Source organism: Anomaloglossus baeobatrachus, chromosome 6 (assembly GCF_048569485.1).
Source record: "Anomaloglossus baeobatrachus isolate aAnoBae1 chromosome 6, aAnoBae1.hap1, whole genome shotgun sequence".
Lineage (NCBI taxonomy): Eukaryota > Metazoa > Chordata > Amphibia > Anura > Aromobatidae > Anomaloglossus > Anomaloglossus baeobatrachus.
This window is the reverse complement of record NC_134358.1, coordinates 120537531-120557308: the sequence shown is the minus strand read 5'-3', so window position 1 is coordinate 120557308 and position 19778 is coordinate 120537531. Positions and strand designations below refer to the sequence as shown.

At 44.5% G+C, this 19778-nt stretch overlaps 1 protein-coding gene across 2 annotated transcripts in view; it reads left to right on the top strand.

Moving 5' to 3' along the window:
* Nucleotides 1-18124, top strand: part of SGK3 (serum/glucocorticoid regulated kinase family member 3) — a 150338-nt gene extending 132214 nt beyond the window's left edge. For both annotated transcript variants that reach the window (XM_075353214.1, XM_075353213.1), the window contains 4 exons: nucleotides 3334-3429; nucleotides 6944-7099; nucleotides 8794-8883; nucleotides 11621-18124. In XM_075353214.1, coding sequence (XP_075209329.1) covers nucleotides 3334-3429; nucleotides 6944-7099; nucleotides 8794-8883; nucleotides 11621-11791 — 513 coding nt within the window. In that variant the 3' untranslated portion in view covers nucleotides 11792-18124. The remainder of the gene's footprint in view (nucleotides 1-3333; nucleotides 3430-6943; nucleotides 7100-8793; nucleotides 8884-11620) is intronic.
* Nucleotides 18125-19778: the final 1654 nt, after the last annotated feature.

Genomic DNA, 19778 nt, shown 5'->3' with positions numbered 1-19778 from the left:
CAGTCACTAACGTATCTTGGCATGGAGTTTCATACTCTAGCAGCGATAGTGAAGCTTCCGCTGGACAAGCAGCGGTCACTACAGACAGGGGTGCAATCTCTCCTGCAGGGCCAGTTGCATCCCTTGCGGCGCCTCATGCATTTCCTAGGGAAGATGGTGGCAGCCATGGAAGCAGTTCCCTTTGCGCAGTTTCATCTGCGCCCACTTCAATGGGACATTCTCCGCCAATGGGACGGGAAGTCAACGTCCCTGGACAGGAAAGTCTCGCTTTCCCAGACGGCCAAAGACTCTCTACAATGGTGGCTCCTTCCCACATCATTGTCTCAGGGAAGATCTTTCCTGCCCCCATCCTGGGCAGTAGTCACGACAGATGCGAGTCTGTCAGGGTGGGGAGCAGTATTTCTCCACCACAGGGCTCAGGGGACGTGGACTCCGCAGGAGTCCACCCTTCAGATCAATGTTCTGGAGATCAGAGCAGTGTATCTTGCTCTACTGGCCTTCCAACAGTGGCTGGAAGGAAAGCAGATCCGAATCCAATCGGACAACTCCACAGCGGTGGCATACATCAACCACCAAGGAGGGACGCGCAGTCGGCAAGCCTTCCAAGAAGTCCGGCGCATTCTAATGTGGGTGGAGGACAGAGCATCCACCATATCCGCGGTTCACATCCCAGGCGTAGAAAACTGGGAAGCAGACTTCCTCAGTCGCCAGGGCATGGACGCAGGGGAATGGTCCCTTCACCCGGACGTGTTTCAGGAAATCTGTCGCCGCTGGGGAGTGCCGGACGTCGACCTAATGGCGTCCCGGCACAACAACAAGGTCCCGGCATTCATGGCGAGGTCGCGCGATCAAAGAGCTCTGGCGGCAGACGCCTTGGTTCAAGATTGGTCGCAGTTTCAGCTCCCATACGTGTTTCCACCTCTGGCGCTCTTGCCCAGAGTGCTACGCAAGATCAGATCCGAGTGCAGCCGCGTCATACTCGTCGCTCCAGACTGGCCGAGGAGGTCGTGGTATCCGGATCTGTGGCATCTCACGATCGGTCGACCGTGGTCACTGCCAGACCGACCAGACTTACTGTCCCAAGGGCCGTTTTTCCATCAGAATTCTGCGGCCCTGAACCTGACTGTGTGGCCATTGAGTCCTGGATCCTAGCGTCTGCTGGATTATCTCAGGGAGTCATTGCCACAATGAGACAAGCTAGAAAGTCGAATTCGGCTAAGATCTACCACAGAACGTGGAAGATTTTCTTGTCCTGGTGCTCTGCTCAGGGAGTGTCTCCCTGGCCATTTGCATTGCCCAAGTTTCTTTCCTTCCTGCAATCGGGGTTAGAAAAGGGCTTGTCGCTCAGCTCCCTTAAAGGGCAAGTTTCGGCACTATCCGTGTTTTTTCAGAAGCGTCTAGCACGTCTTCCTAAGGTGCGCACGTTCCTGCAGGGGGTCTGTCATATTGTGCCCCCGTACAAGCGACCGTTAGATCCATGGGATCTGAACAGGGTACTAGTTGCTCTCCAGAAGCCGCCCTTCGAGCCTCTGAAGGAAGTTTCCTTTTCTCGGCTGTCGCAGAAAGTGGCGTTTCTTGTTGCAATCACATCGCTTCGGCGAGTGTCTGAGCTGGCAGCTCTGTCATCCAAGGCTCCCTTCCTGGTGTTCCACCAGGACAAGGTTGTGCTGCGCCCCATTCCGGAGTTTCTCCCTAAGGTCGTATCCTCTTTTCATCTTAATCAGGATATTTCCTTGCCTTCTTTTTGCCCTCATCCGGTTCACCGGTATGAAAAGGCCTTACGTTTGCTAGATCTGGTGAGGGCACTCAGAATCTACATTTCCCGCACGGCGCCCATACGCCGTGCCGATGCACTTTTCGTCCTTGTCGCTGGTCCGCGCAAGGGGTTGCAGGCTTCTAAAGCCACCCTGGCTCGATGGATCAAAGAACCAATTCTAGAGGCCTACCGTTCTGCGGGGCTTCCGGTTCCTTCAGGGCTAAAAGCCCACTCAACCAGAGCCGTGGGTGCGTCCTGGGCATTACGTCACCAGGCTTCGGCTCAACAGGTGTGCCAGGCAGCTACCTGGTCCAGTCTGCACACTTTCACCAAGCATTATCAGGTGCATACCTATGCTTCGGCGGATGCCAGCTTAGGTAGAAGAGTCCTGCAGGCGGCAGTGACACCCCCGTAGGGGAGGGCTGTTTTGCAGCTCTAACATGAGGTATTTATTTACCCACCCAGGGACAGCTTTTGGACGTCCCAATCGTCTGGGTCTCCCAATAGAGCGCTGAAGAAGAAGGGAATTTTGTTACTTACCGTAAATTCCTTTTCTTCTAGCTCTTATTGGGAGACCCAGCACCCGCCCTGTTGTCCTTCGGGTTTTCTTGGTTGTTTGCGGGTACACATGTTGTTCATGTTGAACGGTTTTTCAGTTCTCCGACGTTATTCGGAGTTAATTTGTTTAAACCAGTTATTGGCTTCCTCCTTCTTGCTTTGGCACTAAAACTGGAGAACCCGTGATACCACGGGGGGGTATAGCCAGAGGGGGAGGGGCCTTGCACTTTTAATGTAGTGCTTTGTGTGGCCTCCAGAGGGCAGTAGCTATACCCCAATCGTCTGGGTCTCCCAATAAGAGCTAGAAGAAAAGGAATTTACGGTAAGTAACAAAATTCCCTTCTTTTTTTTTTAGTCAAATTCCACCTAGAATCCACCTGAAAAGGGCCCTATAATATGAACATGATGTACAGCAATGTGAAAACGATGTTCTGTCTTCAGAAACCCTGATACTGTTAAAGAAGTGGCATCCTCATTTTTAAGACTGCTTCGACTAGGAAACTGTGTTATCTATACTTGACCATAAAGAGTGGGAGCTGCCGGTTGCAGAACTTCTGTAAGAACAGTGGTGAAGCCGCATCAGGAAAACAGCTTCCAGCATTTTGGGAAAACTCGGTGGCTACACTGTAGTGTGAATTATGTCGTGTGCACATACCCTAATAATGCATTGCCCTCAACTTCTCAAAACTTCCATGTACCTCACTGACAAAGGGTTTTCTTGCACTTTTTTTTTAGAAACCAAAAAAATGATACACGTACCATTAACCCAGCTGTCAAAATGTCACTTCTGAATTACTCAGTTTATTAATCTTCTTTAATATATTGTCTTGACTCTTGACATCCCATAAATGTGATATAATGGACATACTAATGGAATAATTAGGTGATTAAGTCAATGTTTTCTCTGTGCATCACATCTGTGACAACAAAAATAAGTCTTGGAATGTTCCTGTTAAATAAAGGCAAAAACGTTTTTGGCTTGGTGAAAAATTGCACTAAATGTATGTTATTTTTTTCAGTACCTAGCACCAGAAGTGATAAAGAAACAACCGTATGACAACACCGTAGACTGGTGGTGTCTTGGATCTGTTCTTTTTGAAATGCTGCACGGCCTGGTAAATATCAATTCTACACTTATTGTATTACTGAATAGTTAGAAGGGATGACAGATGGGATTCCAGTCAAGTGTAAGCGGCCACTCAATATAGCATAACAGACAAAGAAACAGAAAAAACTGAGTTTTGTAAGGCCTTATTGTATTAGGGAAATGGTAAATTTAATAATGTGAAATCTTGTATTAAATTCCTGTGTCAAATACAGACATTTTTGAAGGGGGGGGGGTGGGTGTCATATGTTGTACTGTCTTTAGCTAAGGAAAAACAGATCAGTAGTTTATTTGCTTAGAACACCAAAAATATAACAACCCTCCCCCTCCCCCACAGTGCTGCTGTTTCTTCACTATTAGGCTATGTGCGCACGGGCGCCCTGCACCGCAGCTAAAAGGTGCGCTTCAGAGGGCAGCTGAAAAGCTCCGTTCTGAAGCGCCTGGTGCCTGCAGAATTCGTGCGCTCTGAATGCTGCCTCTCCCTATAGACCGCATGCAAAGCGCACGTAAGAAGTGACATGTCACTTCTTAGAACGCAGCGATTCGGGCAGCAGCCGAAGCACTGTGTTCTAATATGCCACGTGCGCACGTCCCCTGCACAATCTCCATAGATTGTGTTGGGGACGTGTCGCGGGCGGAGAAGGGGACGCTGCGCTCTCCCACTGCTCGGGTCCGGCTGCCGCTGCTGCTCGGTGGCTCGAGCGATGGGCCAGATCCCGGGGACTCGAGCGGCACTTCTCGCCCGTGAGTGAAAAGGGGAACGGTTTTGGTTTTAGGGATATTGTCAGTGACGCCACCCACGGTTGTGGTGATTGTGTGGACACCACCGCTGCTCTGGACGGGGATTCCGGGAGCGGTGACAGGGAGCAGCTTTGTTGTTATTTCTCCCCTCCGTGGGTAGGAGGTTGGTTGTCCCGGGGCCCGGTGATGGGGTAGGAGTAGATGGCAGGCGGGTTGTGGGGCCTGGTGAGGTGCAGGGTCGCGGGGGCAGCGCTGTGCCGCACGGCACGGTGGTACTCACTCATCCTGAGACGATGACACAGTTCTCGGTAAAACACACAGCTGGAAAGACGGTTCCCACGGACGGCTGCTGTTGCTTTTCCCCGGTAGTTAACGGTGACTGTCTCTTTCCCTGCACCTAGTACTTCTGTTGGTTCCAATGGGTTCCCACTGGTAACCCGCTCCCCGGCTTGGATATGGGCCGGAGGAGCCCCCTCTTTGCCCGCAGGCGCTGGTCCTGAGAAACTGGTGCCTTGGCGGTGGCGGTGTCTCTCTCATACGGTTGGACTGTTGCCTTCAATCGGGACTTAGTTGTTTGGAGACCCGGAGGTCCCCTTCACTGACGGATTTGGCAAATTCACGGCGACTCCAAGCCTTGCCGGGATCCGAAAGGCCCCTGCCAATGGTGCTGGCTTCACCTTGTGTACCGGTCCGGTACCGCCGGGCCACCACCCGTCCACGGTCCTTACGGCAACTCTGATAGGCCACTCCTGCAGACGGTCACCGCCGTCTGCTAACCTTGCGGTCTCTGTCCGGGGCACACACCCGGACCAACTTCAGGCTCTGTTGCTGTCACTTTTCTCCTCACACTTGCTCCTCTACCACTCAACTCCTCTCACTTCCTCCTCCAAACTCTAACTCTCACTCTGACTGCCTGTGTTCTCCCTCCTCCAGGACTGTGAACTCCTTGGTGGGTGGAGACCAACCGCCTGGCTCCACCCCCTGGTGTGGACAACAGCCCCTGGGGAAGGCAACAAGGATTTTTGGGTCTAGCTTTGATGTGCCTAACCGGGGTGTAGGGTGTGGTGATGTCATTACCTGTGACCCCTGGCTTGTCCAGGGCGTCACAGACGCATGACGCATGCAGTTACACTGCGGTGCAGATCGCAGTGTAACTGCATGACAACACGCAACGTGCGCACATAGCCTTAGGCCTACACAGATGATGGTGGGCTATAAGGTTTCCCTCCCAGTGCATCTGCTGTAACACTGGAAGCTGCTCTGATCTTCAAGATGTAAATCAGTGCTCCTCAACCTTTCTTAACTTGGGAGGCACATCCAGCTCTGAGAGGTTCGTGAGCCGCATTCAAAGCCCACCTAGAGCTGGCATCGAGTTCCCGCTGCTTGTCCCCCCTCCTTCAACAATAGTCATACCAGAGCCCTTGTTTCTGGTATAACAGCCAAAGCTTCCTTGTTTCTGGTGTTATAAATAAATAATAAATAAATCTTTATTTTTATATAGCGCTAACATATTCCGCAGCGCTTTACATACATCAGGAACACTGTCCCCATCAGGGCTCACAATCTAAAGTCCCTATCTGTATGTCTTTGGAGTGTGGGAGGAAACCGGAGTACCCGGAGGAAACCCACGCAAACACGGGGAGAACATACAAACTCCTTGCAGATGGTGTCCTTGGTGGGATTCAAACCCAGGACCCCAGCGCTGCAAGACTGCAGTGCTAACCACTGAGCCACCGTGCCTAACACTCGCCTACAAGCACCTCCTGTGACTGGCAGTATTATCCTGTCTCCAAAGTGCCATACTTAATTTATCTCTTCACTCTCGAGCACAGTATATGAGCATACAGATCTGGTCTTCTATTTGGGGCTACTCACAAGTCACCATCTGTAGACCTTCTCTTCATAGCTGTGTGCTAAACTTGGTGGTAATGTACCAAGCTGACAGGTAGCCGTGAGCTACATATCACGGGCCCGTGAGCTACATATCACGGGCCCGTGAGCCACATATGGCTCCCGGGCAAAAGATTGGGGAGTCCTGATGTACATGACGACTGCAGTTACTAAAAAATGAGCTATGTCATATATGCAAGGCCCAGTAATGATATATTATATAAAAATGTAAAGCTAGCATAGATACTGTAAGTCTTCAACACCCTCCGTTTCTAATACACAACACACACTCTCCACATATATAAATACCTGCTCCTCTCAAAGTGCAGTATTGTTTGAAAAAACGTTTTCCTATTTTAACCCTTACAATTTATTTTAATGGTTTTAAAACGTAACCTACATACAAAGAAACAAAAAAATGTCATGCTTATTACAGGTTATAAAATGTTGGAATATCAAAGAAAAGTGCACAAATTTATTGGAGCTGGAGGCTTAGCCATTTAACAATATCACATTAAATCAATGAGCATTTGAGGAATGCTGGAATACATCGCCCAGTTGATAAAGTACATTGTGAAACCTAAATGACTTTCCTTTCTTATATCTCCCTGCGTTGTAGGGATCCCATGTCCGTGCAGCCACACACCTTATTAGTTACATTCAGGGATGGAGGCTGCACATTGAAGGCTCTTTAACAATCAGACGGTATTTCATAATCTAGCCACTATTATTCTGGCTGCTGCTACAGGTAGTCTAAATGTCAGATGGCAAAACAGTCACAATACAACTTTAAACATTTCTCACATTGCATGGTAATTCATCTCATCGTACGTTTTGTTTTATATGTTTTCTCCGCAATGATTTTTATATTTTTTTTTTGGTTTTTTTTGTAGCCTCCATTTTATCATCGTGACACTGCAGTCATGTATGAAAACATTCTGCACAAATCCTTGGTAACACGGCCCGACATAAGCATAACAGCGTCATCGATTTTGGAAGAGCTACTTGAAAAAGATCCAAAGCAAAGGCTTGGTTCAAAGGATGATTTTGTAAGTGTTGCTAAAAAAAAAAAATACTATTTTCAGCTTCAGTTAATTATTATACTAATTGCTGTGTTGTCCCACTGTACACAGGGTGGCAAGGGGCACTGTAGTTGTGGTCAGTGTGTTGTGCATCCCCCTAGTCCTGATACATGCTGATTGAGGGCCTAGTAGACCTCTGAGATTCGTCCACTTACTTGCCATCTAAAGGTCCCGTCACACACAACGAGATCGCTAACGAGATCGTTGTTGCGTCACCGCTCCTGTGATGCAGTAACGATCTTGCCAGCGATCTCGTTATGTGTGACACCTACCAGCGATCAGGCCCCTGCTGTGAGATCGCTAGTCGTTGCCGAAGGGTCCGGACCATTTTCTTCAAAGGTGATGTCCTGCTGGACAGGGCATATCGCTGTGTTTGACACCTAACAATGACCTTCTATACAGGTCGCTCATCGTTACTGCATCGTTGGTAAGGTCTGACTGTGTGACCTCTCACCAGCGAACGCCCAGCAACTTACCAGCGATCCTTATCAGGTCACATCATTTTTGGGATCGCTGGTAAGTCGTTAAATGTGACGGGGGCTTTAGGATACTTCGTTTCTTTCTATTCTCTGGTATAGGTTCAATCAAGGAGACAACAGGAGGGTTTCTTTTCTCAAAACACAACTTTACTGTTCTTCAGCAGGGTTTCTCTATTGTTTCTTCTGGCTGTGTTCTGTCACAGCAGACTGGTCTAACCCTGACTGATATCTAGGGTCCCAGCTCTGCACTCTTCCTTGTTATGAGGGTCCCAGGAACCTAGTTCCCAAGCTCCTCTAAGGGGTTAAACTTTTCCTTAACCCCTTGTGATCTTGCTGTGAAATGCCCCCGAGCTACCTGGCTATGGCACTCCTCAGCACTGTTTATCTAACCTGCACCTTTCTAACTCTCCTACATCTTTTCTATCTATAAACCACTCTCTTGTCCTAACCATACTAACCTAACGTTACTAACACCTTAGCTACCACTTCCCTACTCTTGTTCTCTGTCCCTGCGTTGCACGAATACTTTACACATTCTTTACACAATATAGTCTTTCAATATGAAAGGTACAAAACACTTTTAAAGGCATATAAACACACATTGCTATCATTTTAGCATTAAATACAACACTGTGCCCTTCTGGTCACTAGATGACACGAGCCACACTTACAACATAACCAACCTAAAATCTAATAAAACATTCTGATTGGGGTCTTCAGAGGGGAGTTCTTCTCACACCGACCACCTCCTTACACTACGACACTCAGGGGCACTGTGCTCTGTCCTCTGTCCTCCAGTTCTGTGTATACTTTTCATGAATTAGCAGAGTCCTAGCTGAGTGCCCATGGTCCCCCAGCCTCAATATTGTTGTGATCAATCCTCTGCTTCACGAGGCAAGAAAACTAGCTACTTGTCTTCTATTCCCCTTCCACGTGCCCTGCTGTAAAGGAACCTCAACAGCTAGGACCTGATACTAAGAAAACAGCACAACCTCTTTACAATACCGCAATACTTTGAGTATGAATTTCCTGGTATGACTTTGTTCCAAACGGTCATTGTATTAATCATTGTAACTTCCTTGTCCTTTGTTCTGTAATTCAAACACAGAGCCGTACTCAGAAAAACATTTCCCTATTTCTTACTGGTATAGAATTGCCTCTTTCATTTTCTTTTCTTCATAGAATGAAATTAAGAAGCATCCATTTTTCTCAACTATAAACTGGACTGAGATGGTTGAAAAAAAGATCTCTCCGCCATATCATCCTCATGTGGTATGTAAATATGCCTTACAATTAATAATTTACATGTAGATCTATAAAAGTGACTACCACAAACAAATGTGATACAAATAACCAATCTTTAATGTAATATTAGTTATACAATTAAAACCTTATACAGATAATCGCCATGCTAACAAAAATCAAGGGGCAGAGTGAACATCATTATTGATAGTAAAGCATGCAAGCATATTTTCCGTCCAAGAGCAATCCGACAAAACATCAGATTATACCCAGAACAATGTTTCTCTATGGGGTTGAGCACCTGTCAGATTCTTTCCTCGGACAGTGATGGAAAACTCGCTGCATGTCCAAATTTGTTCCAATATTCAGATCGCACTTGGCCATGCTAGTCAATGAGTGTGTGGGACATATCAGGCTGCACTCTGATGACATCTGCGTGCAGTCCGATTCCATGCACTAACAAATATACAGCTATTCTCTGAGACATTAAGATGTGCAGCCATTCAACATAGGAATTTGGACATGCTTTACTTCTTTGGAAATACATTTAAAAATTGATACACCATTTTATGTGAGCCCAGCACACAGTGTAAAGGTGTATCTCTTATGCTTCATCCCTACCTAAATGCCTGTACCTGGGCTAAATGGCCTACAATTTTATGGTGGGGAAGGAACCTGCTAATAGAAAATTTAAAGGGGTGGTTCACTACTCACCATTAGTGGCCACATCGCTGTAAAACTCATAGGAAAGCTTTTCTCAAATATCTTGTGTAATACATGCTGCCGCTGAGCGGTGCTATTGCAGCCCACTCATCCCCATCACGTGATCTCTGAGATCCGGTGATGTCACATTAACTTCCAGATGACCCGACATCACAGAGGCGGCTCCAGTGTCCCTGGGTGACTGGGCTGTGGGCGGAGTTTCACCGCTCATCACAGCACAGCATCGCTCCTGCTTCCGGCGCTCTGCAGAGAAGGAGAGAGAGCATGAGATGCTGCGCTGTGACAAGTGGTGAAACTCCACCCACAGCCAAGTCACTCAGGAAGACTGGGGCCCGCCTCTGTGATGTCGGGTCAATTGGAAGTTGACGTGACCTCACCGGATATCAGAGGTTACGGAGCCCGGGGAGGTCACATGATACAATGAGCAGACCACAATAGCATTGCTCAGAGGCAGAATGTACTGCTGAAGATATTTGAGAAAAGGCTTCCCTATGAATGTTACAGCGATGTGGCCACTAATGGTGAGTAGTGAACCACCCCTTTAAAATTAACCTTTAAGCTGGTGGGAAGAGAGGTCAGTCAGAAGGCATGACCCTATAATCTAAAATGAAAAAACTGACGCCACTTCCTAACGAACAAATGTGAACAGCAGCAAACTGAACATGAAATATACGGCACAATGGAGAAGATGGAGACATTTTGTTTTCCATCTTCTCACAGTGTGCTCCAATTCTCTCATCCAAGTGAATCTGAGTACATTATGCTGACACTCAGCTCAAACTCAGATCGGAGTGTCATTTGCATAATCGACCCGATTATCTCGGATGAGACTGTACGGTCGTGACCCTCCTAAATATGCTGGGAATGTTAATATAGTTAAGAGCTTCCTTAATGGTATATAAGTTATTTAAATACAGTATGGATGCATACATGCAGATAATTAAAAAGGATCTAATCCATGAAGAAACATAGATCAAATTATAGGTGCTAAGTGCTTCCATATATACAGTAGATCACCATCCACCAAAAAATGCAGGGAGGATAAGGAGATATATGCCACAACAGTAGCTTAGTAGTAAATCACTACATATGGATCATGTTTGATATGAAACCAAGCACAGAAGACTCACAGGCAAGTTGGAGTATATAACAATTACATAAGTTACATATGGATCGTACACCCCTATGTTGGACGTTGAAACGCTTGTCGGGCACATACGTGGGAGATTACATTCCCTATGCTTTATTACTATGCATGAACAATCATTATCTGTTAGGCTGCTTTCACACTTGCGTTGAATGGCATCTGTTGCTATCCGCCGCCTTGAGGAATTACGGCAACCATTGTAGGAAACCGTTTTATTCCTCATAGACTTCTATTAGCTACAGATAGCAACGGATGGCCTTGCGTTGCATCCATCAGCCGACGCTGCGTTGCATGCACCTGGCGGATGGAACGCTGCATGTAGTGTTTTTCTGCGCTTGGCGGAGCGTAAAAAAAAACGCAACCGGCAGGATTCCGTTGGCGTCCGTTGTTTTTATAATGGACGCCTATGGTGGCGGATTCCGTTAGAATCCGTCATTTGACGGATTCCGTTAACGCAACAGTCTTTACACAACTGCGCATGCCCAGATGTGTAAAGTCAAGAAAAAGAAAACTATAACGGATTGCATCATTTTGTACAATCCGTTGCATTCGTTGTGCCACTATATGCAACGCATCCGTTGCATCCGTCACACAACCCAATGCCACGGATGCCGTTCAACGCAAGTGTGAAACTAGCCTTAGATTTTTGTTAATATGAAGGCTCTCCATGTTCTTAATTGGTTTTAATCATGTAACTAATATTACAACCAAATTGATTTATTGTATTAGATGTTGTAGTCATTTGTATCAGTTTATTTGGCTTTTGGTGACGACATAAATAGAACAGATTTTGTCACATGTAGCTCTGCGGCTTAGGGCATTTTTTGTCGGTGATTAATAATTTTCTATGGTTTGAATTCATTTTCTAATGTTTTGTGTTTGTTTTCTTCATTGTAGGATGGCCCAGATGATATCTCAAATTTTGACACAGAGTTTACAGATGTCATGGTTCCAGATTCTGTCTGTGTATCTTCAGACTATTCTATTGTTAATGCCAGTGTTGAAGAAGCAGATGATGCTTTTGTTGGCTTTTCTTACGCGGCCCCTTCTGAGGACTTTTCGTTTTAGAGAATGAACTTGAAAAGTATTCTGTGTAGGCGAACATGAATTATATCCTTACAGGGTAGAGAATATATACACTTTATTCCTTGAGACATGTTTGAAGATGGCATTGTTGGGTGTCTGAGCGAAGTTCCTCCCCACTTATCACTTGAATAAAGGGATCAGGCGCATTACCAAATACTGTATCCCTTCAAAATGAAACCCTCCCTTACTCTGGAATTGGTTCTGAATTCTGCCCTGATTGCTCACTTCTTATATTTTATAGTGCTTGGAGCTCGGAGACAGAGTTATAAGTCACTTGTATAGACATGTATATACTGTAGATCTAAAGTGTAACTTTAGTTATAGGGAAAAACTTTTTCAGTACAAAAGCAGAAATCTAGTCATTTTTCTAAATCGCAGTAATTAGCAATTTTGCTCTCCAGTAGTAGCGGAAACAAGCGGTGGGCCAGGCTGCCTTCTAGTTTTTTGTCTCCATCTCTGTACAATCACATTACATTCTACAGTATTTGACTGCGCATCGACCATGGCCGATTCATATTGCTATTATAAGCTAAATCGTTCGTTTTTGGGGGGGGGGTTTAAACCCCTCTCACTAACATGGTGCAGACTGCCGGACTATTATCATTTTTCTGTATACCTGCCAGTGCTTTTTAAAGTGCAACATACTTGCTGCATACAGCTGCTACAAGAGAAAGAGTACAACATTTTCCATACCGTTATACATTGATCTCATAATAAATACTGTAGGGGGGGGTAAGATCCTAAGCTCCCTATAGTGGTGACTGTAGACCAGTATGCTATCTTTAACAGGATCTGTCAGCAGGTTTTTGCTAGCTATTCTGAAGACTGCATGCGGTACGGGTTAAAACAGATTCCAGCAATGCCTCTCTTATCAAGGTCCGTGTTGTTGTTTACCTGCATTGTTTGTTTTAGCACCAGGAGATTACTTACTGGACTGCAGTGCCTTATTAATGGTAGTCCGACACACCCCCTGCTTTGATTAGCAGCTCACGGTCTATAGACATTGTACATAGAGAGCCTGGAGTGGGTGTGATTAGCTTTCTGAGCTCTGCTGCATTGCTAAATTTAAAAGCTCTGATTGTGTCACAACTGCTGCACCCAGTAAACTAAGTGGTACATCATTGGATTCAGGGTCTCTTTGCCAACAATATACTACTCTCAGATGAAGTAGCAAAAGCCTGCTGGCAAATTCCCTTTAAAGGTAGTCTGTCAGCAAGTTTCTGCTATGTCATTTGGGAGCTTCATGATGTAGGGTCAGAGAGCCTAATTCCAGTTGATCAGCAGCTGTGTGTTTACACAGTATACACAGGAAGCTGCCAAACAGTAGTATGGGCAGAGTTATATAGAGCTCAGTATTCAAAGAACTGGTAGATCTGCAGCAAATAAAACTAATTTTATCAAAACTGCAGCAAGCATCACAGTAAATGATACATCGCTGGATTCTGGGTCTCTGTCCCTACATCATGCTGCTCTCAGATGGGAGTGCAAAAACTTGGTTAAAATGTATGTCTATGCTGGAGATGGAGAACTCTGTATAATCAAATTGAGCTAAAACTGCTATAAATATGTGAGAGCGCAATCATGGCATAATATTTGACCAAAAAACTGCAGGTTGGTGAAAGCTAGAGGTTTACTTTATGCTTCGCTCTGATATGTCCGTGTTCTAGTTATATGCTCCAGAAGCCAAGTTGAGATCATTACATTCCCACAGATTTGGTAATAGTAGAGCAGTCAGCATAGTTTGGTCTCTGTGTTAAGCAGATATTATTGCACGGTGCTCAGTACTCGTTTACCCTCTTCACTCCAGTGATCCTAGCGGAATATAGATCTCCAAACTTGTGTATGAAAAAGCAGAATTTTATTTGGACCAACATACCCAAAATGTAACATAATATTCAGCGATTTATTAGCTCGTGATATCACTGGACCGGAGTTGACCATTTTGTGTGACAGCATGGTCTGACACTGCACTAAAAGTCAGACCGAACAGCCAAGAAATGTCTATCTTTTTTTATAAGCAAAAAGTGCTTTGCGGCTGGGATCCGATGTAGAGTTCAGCATGAGTGCATTATCCAACGGCGGTGCAGCTGCGAAATAACTGCTTCCTAAAGTCCGACACTTTCCATTCTGTCATTAGTGTTTTATTTTCATATTGCTTGCTTTTTGTTAGTGGTCACATGATTACTGCAAGACAGTGTGGCCTTTAATAATAAGCAAGCCGATTGCAATTAACTTCTACAAGAGAATCCACCCCCACAGTGATTTTTTTTTTTTTTTTTAACTACATGACCTGAATGATGCACCAGTGTTTGTAATCTTTCTGAACAACATTTAGTCAAGAAGCATGTTTGACAGGCAGCGCCGTCCAGCCTTAGGCCAGGGTCACAGTAGCGTATATTCTCTCATCCGATAGAATCGGGATGATTATGCAAATCACACTATGATCTAACTCTGATCGGAATGTCATCTGATTATCTCGGATGAGAAGATGGATGGAGAAAAAAAAAATCTCTGCTTCATTCTGTTAGTCCATGCAAATTGGACTGCACTCTGATGTCATCTGAGTGCAGTCCAATGTTTTCCACAGACTCATTGACTTGCATAGCCGAGTGCGATCTGATAATTGGATCCAACTCTTACATGCTTCAATTTTCTTCCTCCGACTGGCTTGGTCTGAGAAAAAATGTAATATGTAATATTGGGTCAAGTGCGATCCATTGTTTTGTCAGTTCGCAACGAAAATCCGGTCATGTGCACGAGTCCTTCTTTACGCTAAGACAATGATCTTTCCATGTTTTCGTTGCTCTAATGCAGGTGTTGCTAATGTGTCAAGTGTTAACCTATGTCAGTATGTACTGTTTGGTTTTTTTTTTGCAAATTTTCCAGCAAAACATTTTAAGACCGGGAGACCCCAGAACAAAACCCACTCATATTAGTCAACTTCCACATGATTTTGTTTCAAAGTTGTACGACCATTGGCCAACAAAGATGAGTTTTGATTGTGTGTGTCCAGCTGCTCGTATGATGACAACCTAAAGCTTTACACTGAAAGCAGCGCTACCTTTCACATGGTCTGTTAAGAAGTCTGTGAAGGGTATGTTGCTGAAACTGGACATTGCTACATAAAGGGTGCATTTGCTGGATCGCGTAGTGCTATCAGGTGGCCTTACACCAGTACATTCCATATATTTTCTGAAATGTTTTTTATACTGTTCTTTAAATAGAATTATAATGGCTGCTATGCAAGCCTCCTTTCTTTATTGCAATAATAGTCCACTGTGGCATATATAATGGTCCCTTAAAGTGTACGTCCACCTTTTTCTTTTTTTTTTTTCCTTAATATTCTCATACCTTGCTATGTTACCGCCACACTATGATAGTGTATGCACAGTATTGCATTCAGAAGTTTATTTTTTTTTTCTTCTATAGCCGTGATCATACAACATAGGGTTTTGTAGACCCTAAACAGAGAGAAAGCTTTAAATAATGCTGAATAAATTCTCTTGTGTATCCACTCCAGGTCTTGACTGAAAAAGAAAAAAAAAAAGTTCTAAAGCTACAATGTGATAAAAAGAATTGTGATTTTCCAGATCCTAAAGTGTCCAGCTGCTCACTACAAGTTAAAGTGTATGCCTGGTGGGCAATCTCATTGCACAGCTCATATAGACAGCACAATATATAGTCCTTGTGAAGTATTCATTCACACAAAGTACTACCTACTTTATAGATTCTAGATGTTTTTTCGAACAACGTTTTAGAAGGTAACCTGTAACTTTCTTTTTCATATATTAAACTGTCCAATGTCTTGTTAGCGATGCTATATGCATCACTAACATGCTTTTTTAAAAAAAAAAAAGTTCTCTGTATTTATCATACAAAAGACATTTTTTATGTTTATGTAAATGCATTGGATACTTTTTTGTTTCAGTCATAGGGGTGGAGCTTGACTTCAGTTCAGTCACAGTCAGTCAAGCTCCTTTTTCAAATTATGCACAGTGCCAGAATTGTGATTGATTGGCATGACTGGCTGAGGTCACGGCAATCTCACATCTAATCCTGCGTTGCACACTGCAAATCTCTTGGTGTACGTCCCCAGATTAATTTCATATCTGCGCATGCTACGGTCCTTCTCGCGTCTCCGTTGGAGCATGTCCCTGTGCTCCCACCATTTTGCACCCGGAGCGTGCAGACATATGAAACTGATCTGGGGACGTGGGCATGCCCGTGCAATTGAGGGGCAGTGCGCAAGCGCGGGATTATATGGTGAGATGGCCAGGATATTGGGCCAATCATGGCAATCGATCACAATGCGGGGGGCGTGCATAGCTTGACGAGAGCCTGACTGACCATAAATGAACCAAAGGCAAGCGTGATCCCTATGTCAGAAACAAAGATATGTAATGCATTTACATACAGTAAACATAAAAAGTGGGGGTTTTATGATAAATATGGGGAACGTTTGCTTGAAAAAAAACATGTTAATGATGCACATTGCATCATTAACAAGACATTGGGGGCAGCTTAATATAAAAAAGGGATGTGACTGGTTCCCTTTAGAGACATTAAGTGACTTGGAGTGTGTGTCACATATACGGTATGTTACACTGGCTTCAGAGCGAGAACCAACAAGTGACACTCCTGGTTCATAAAATATTCTTTTATGTAAAATTCAATACTTTGTAACCATAAGGGAAGGATAGGCAGTGGAAATTTGAATTGTTGCAGTTTTTTGGGGTTCTTGTTTTTTTTTGTTTTTTTTCTTAGACTTTACGTTTTTTTGTTTTGTTTTTTTTTTTAAATTTTATAATATTTGAGTGATAATACACTTGAAATCAAACTTGTCATCAGGTTTTTTCTTATTAAAGAGAATTTGTCACCAGATTTTTGCTATCCCATCTGAGAACAGCATGATGTAGAGACAAATATCCTGATTACAGCAATGTATCAATTACTGAGCTGCTTGCTGTTGTTTTGATAAAATCAAAGTTTTATCTGCTGCAGATCAGTTCTCTGAATCGTGAGCTCCGTATAACTCTACCCACCCCACTGTTTGGCAGCTTTCTGCCCATGCTGACTATAGGTAGAAAGCAGACAATTGCTGGTGGTGATGTTGTACAGAGCTCATGTCATGATAATATCCTGCTGATAAACACGGATTTTATCAAAGCCAGAGTGAGCAGCCAAAAAAAGTAACCTCTATAGAATCAAGGTCTCATATTAAATACTAAAAATCCTGGAGACCGTTTTGCTTTCACTGCTGCCACTTGTGTGATTAGCCCTCTAAACAGATTTCTAATGTGCCCTCGCATCACCACAGCAGCCCTGCATATTGTGGAAAAATGACTTCATATGTCATGCGCCATTTGTAAATATTTAGCACATGGATTCATGGTTTCAGCCATAATATCCAGCCTTTGTGATGTGGAAGAAGTCCACAATATCAGCCACATCTTGTACACCTGGTGTAAATGATGGCCATCAACATAAATCACAAGCAAATATGCCAGAATATAAGCCGGGCATGAGACACTGAGGGTGGTCCTGTCAGCCTCATATGATATATACACACAGTATGGGACATATATATAGTAATTTTTCAGAGCCATGCTGGACTGCAGGGAATTTTTAAAGACAATAATGTTCATTTGTGTCTATTAAACCAATGCATAAAATTGCACATAGATATGAGAATCTCATCATGGAATTGGAAAAGATATAACCTAAATATGAATTGGACAATTGGACTTTCATGACTACTGTATGCTGAACAACTCAGTTGTGAGCCAATTAAATTGTATATGGCAATGAACAACGGTCGGCATATACACTGCAAAATCTCCGTTTTCTACTTCTCAATAAGGAGGAGTTTTCTTTCTTATGTCAGATATCTGAAATGTACTGTAGGTGTAAGAATACACCTTCTTTATGCTACATAATTGTAAGAAAAACTGGAAAAGGGAACTAAGTTAGATGACGACATGTAAGAATTGTGCCTCATTTTTACTATGCAAAATCTATTTTGTAACAGAGCTATAAATCATCCATGTTCCTTTCTTATGTGTAATTTTTATAATGTGAGCAGGTTTAGTAAATAACAATGGTAAACTAGAAACGGCTCTGGTGTTTTTGTGTAAAACATAAGGTAAATGAATAGTCATCCCCGCGACAGGACTTTCATCAGTGTGCTGGATCTGATTGTGATCCGTGTGTCCATTTCTACCATAAGTTACATTTGGGGGGTTTTTGTACACAAAAAAAAAAATTACAAGCCTCTCCTACAAGTCAATCGGTAAATAACGGACAGCACTCACAGGAAACACAGATGGCTTCCAAATATCGTATTATCCTTCTTTTTTTTTTTTTTCTTTTCCTTTTTAACCATGAATCATGACAGACAGCTCTGTTTATTTAAAAAAAAAATACTGTCTATACGTGAACAAGCCTTTTGAATATAATGAGTGTATGCTCTATGCCTAAAAAATACGGTTGCAAAATAAAAAAGTGAAAATCAGATGTCGGAAACTGGCCGTACGTCTTATTCTATCATCTGTTAATCACACCGTACTATGATCGCAATACTCTATTGTGAGCCAAATATGGTCGGTGTTTCCCCTGGTTAGGTGAAACCAAGCTTAGAAGACTGGGCTCAGCATTTGTAACAGAACTAAGCTGTAAGAATGGTACAGCACTCTGCATCGTAGGGGGCGAGAGGCCTAAACGTGTATTGGTGATAGGACTGAGTTATGTAAATCTGACGCAATTGGATTGTCCATTTGTGACAGGACTGGGCTGAGTATGTGACAGGACTGGACACTGTATGTTTGACAGGACTGGGCTGAGTATGTGTGATAGGACTGGGCTCTGAGTATGTGACAGGACTGGGCGCTGTATGTGTGACAGGACTGGGCTGAGTATGTGAGAGGACTGGGCGCTGTATGTGTGACAGGACTGGGCACTATATGTGTGACAGGACTGGGCACTATATGTGTGACAGGATTGGGCGCTGTATGTGTGTGACAGGACTGGGCTGAGTATGTGACAGGACTGGGCTGAGTATGTGACAGGACTGGACACTGTATGTTTGACAGGACTGGGCTGAGTATGTGTGATAGGACTGGGCTCTGAGTATGTGACAGGACTGGGCGCTGTATGTGTGACAGGACTGGGCTGAGTATGTGAGAGGACTGGGCGCTGTATGTGTGACAAGACTGGGCACTATATGTGTGACAGGACTGGGCACTATATGTGTGACAGGATTGGGCGCTGTATGTGTGTGACAGGACTGGGCACTATATATGTGACAGGACTGGGCGCTGTATGTGTGTGACAGGACTGGGCACTATATGTGTGACAGGATTGGGCGCTGTATGTGTGTGACAGGACTGGGCACTATATATGTGACAGGACTGGGCACTATATATGTGACAGGACTGGGCGCTGTATGTGTGTGACAGGACTGGGCTGAGTATGTGACAGGACTGGGCTGAGTATGTGACAGGACTGGACACTGTATGTTTGACAGGACTGGGCTGAGTATGTGTGATAGGACTGGGCTCTGAGTATGTGACAGGACTGGGCGCTGTATGTGTGACAGGACTGGGCTGAGTATGTGAGAGGACTGGGCGCTGTATGTGTGACAGGACTGGGCACTATATGTGTGACAGGACTGGGCACTATATGTGTGACAGGATTGGGCGCTGTATGTGTGTGACAGGACTGGGCTGAGTATGTGACAGGACTGGGCTGAGTATGTGACAGGACTGGACACTGTATGTTTGACAGGACTGGGCTGAGTATGTGTGATAGGACTGGGCTCTGAGTATGTGACAGGACTGGGCGCTGTATGTGTGACAGGACTGGGCTGAGTATGTGAGAGGACTGGGCGCTGTATGTGTGACAAGACTGGGCACTATATGTGTGACAGGACTGGGCACTATATGTGTGACAGGATTGGGCGCTGTATGTGTGT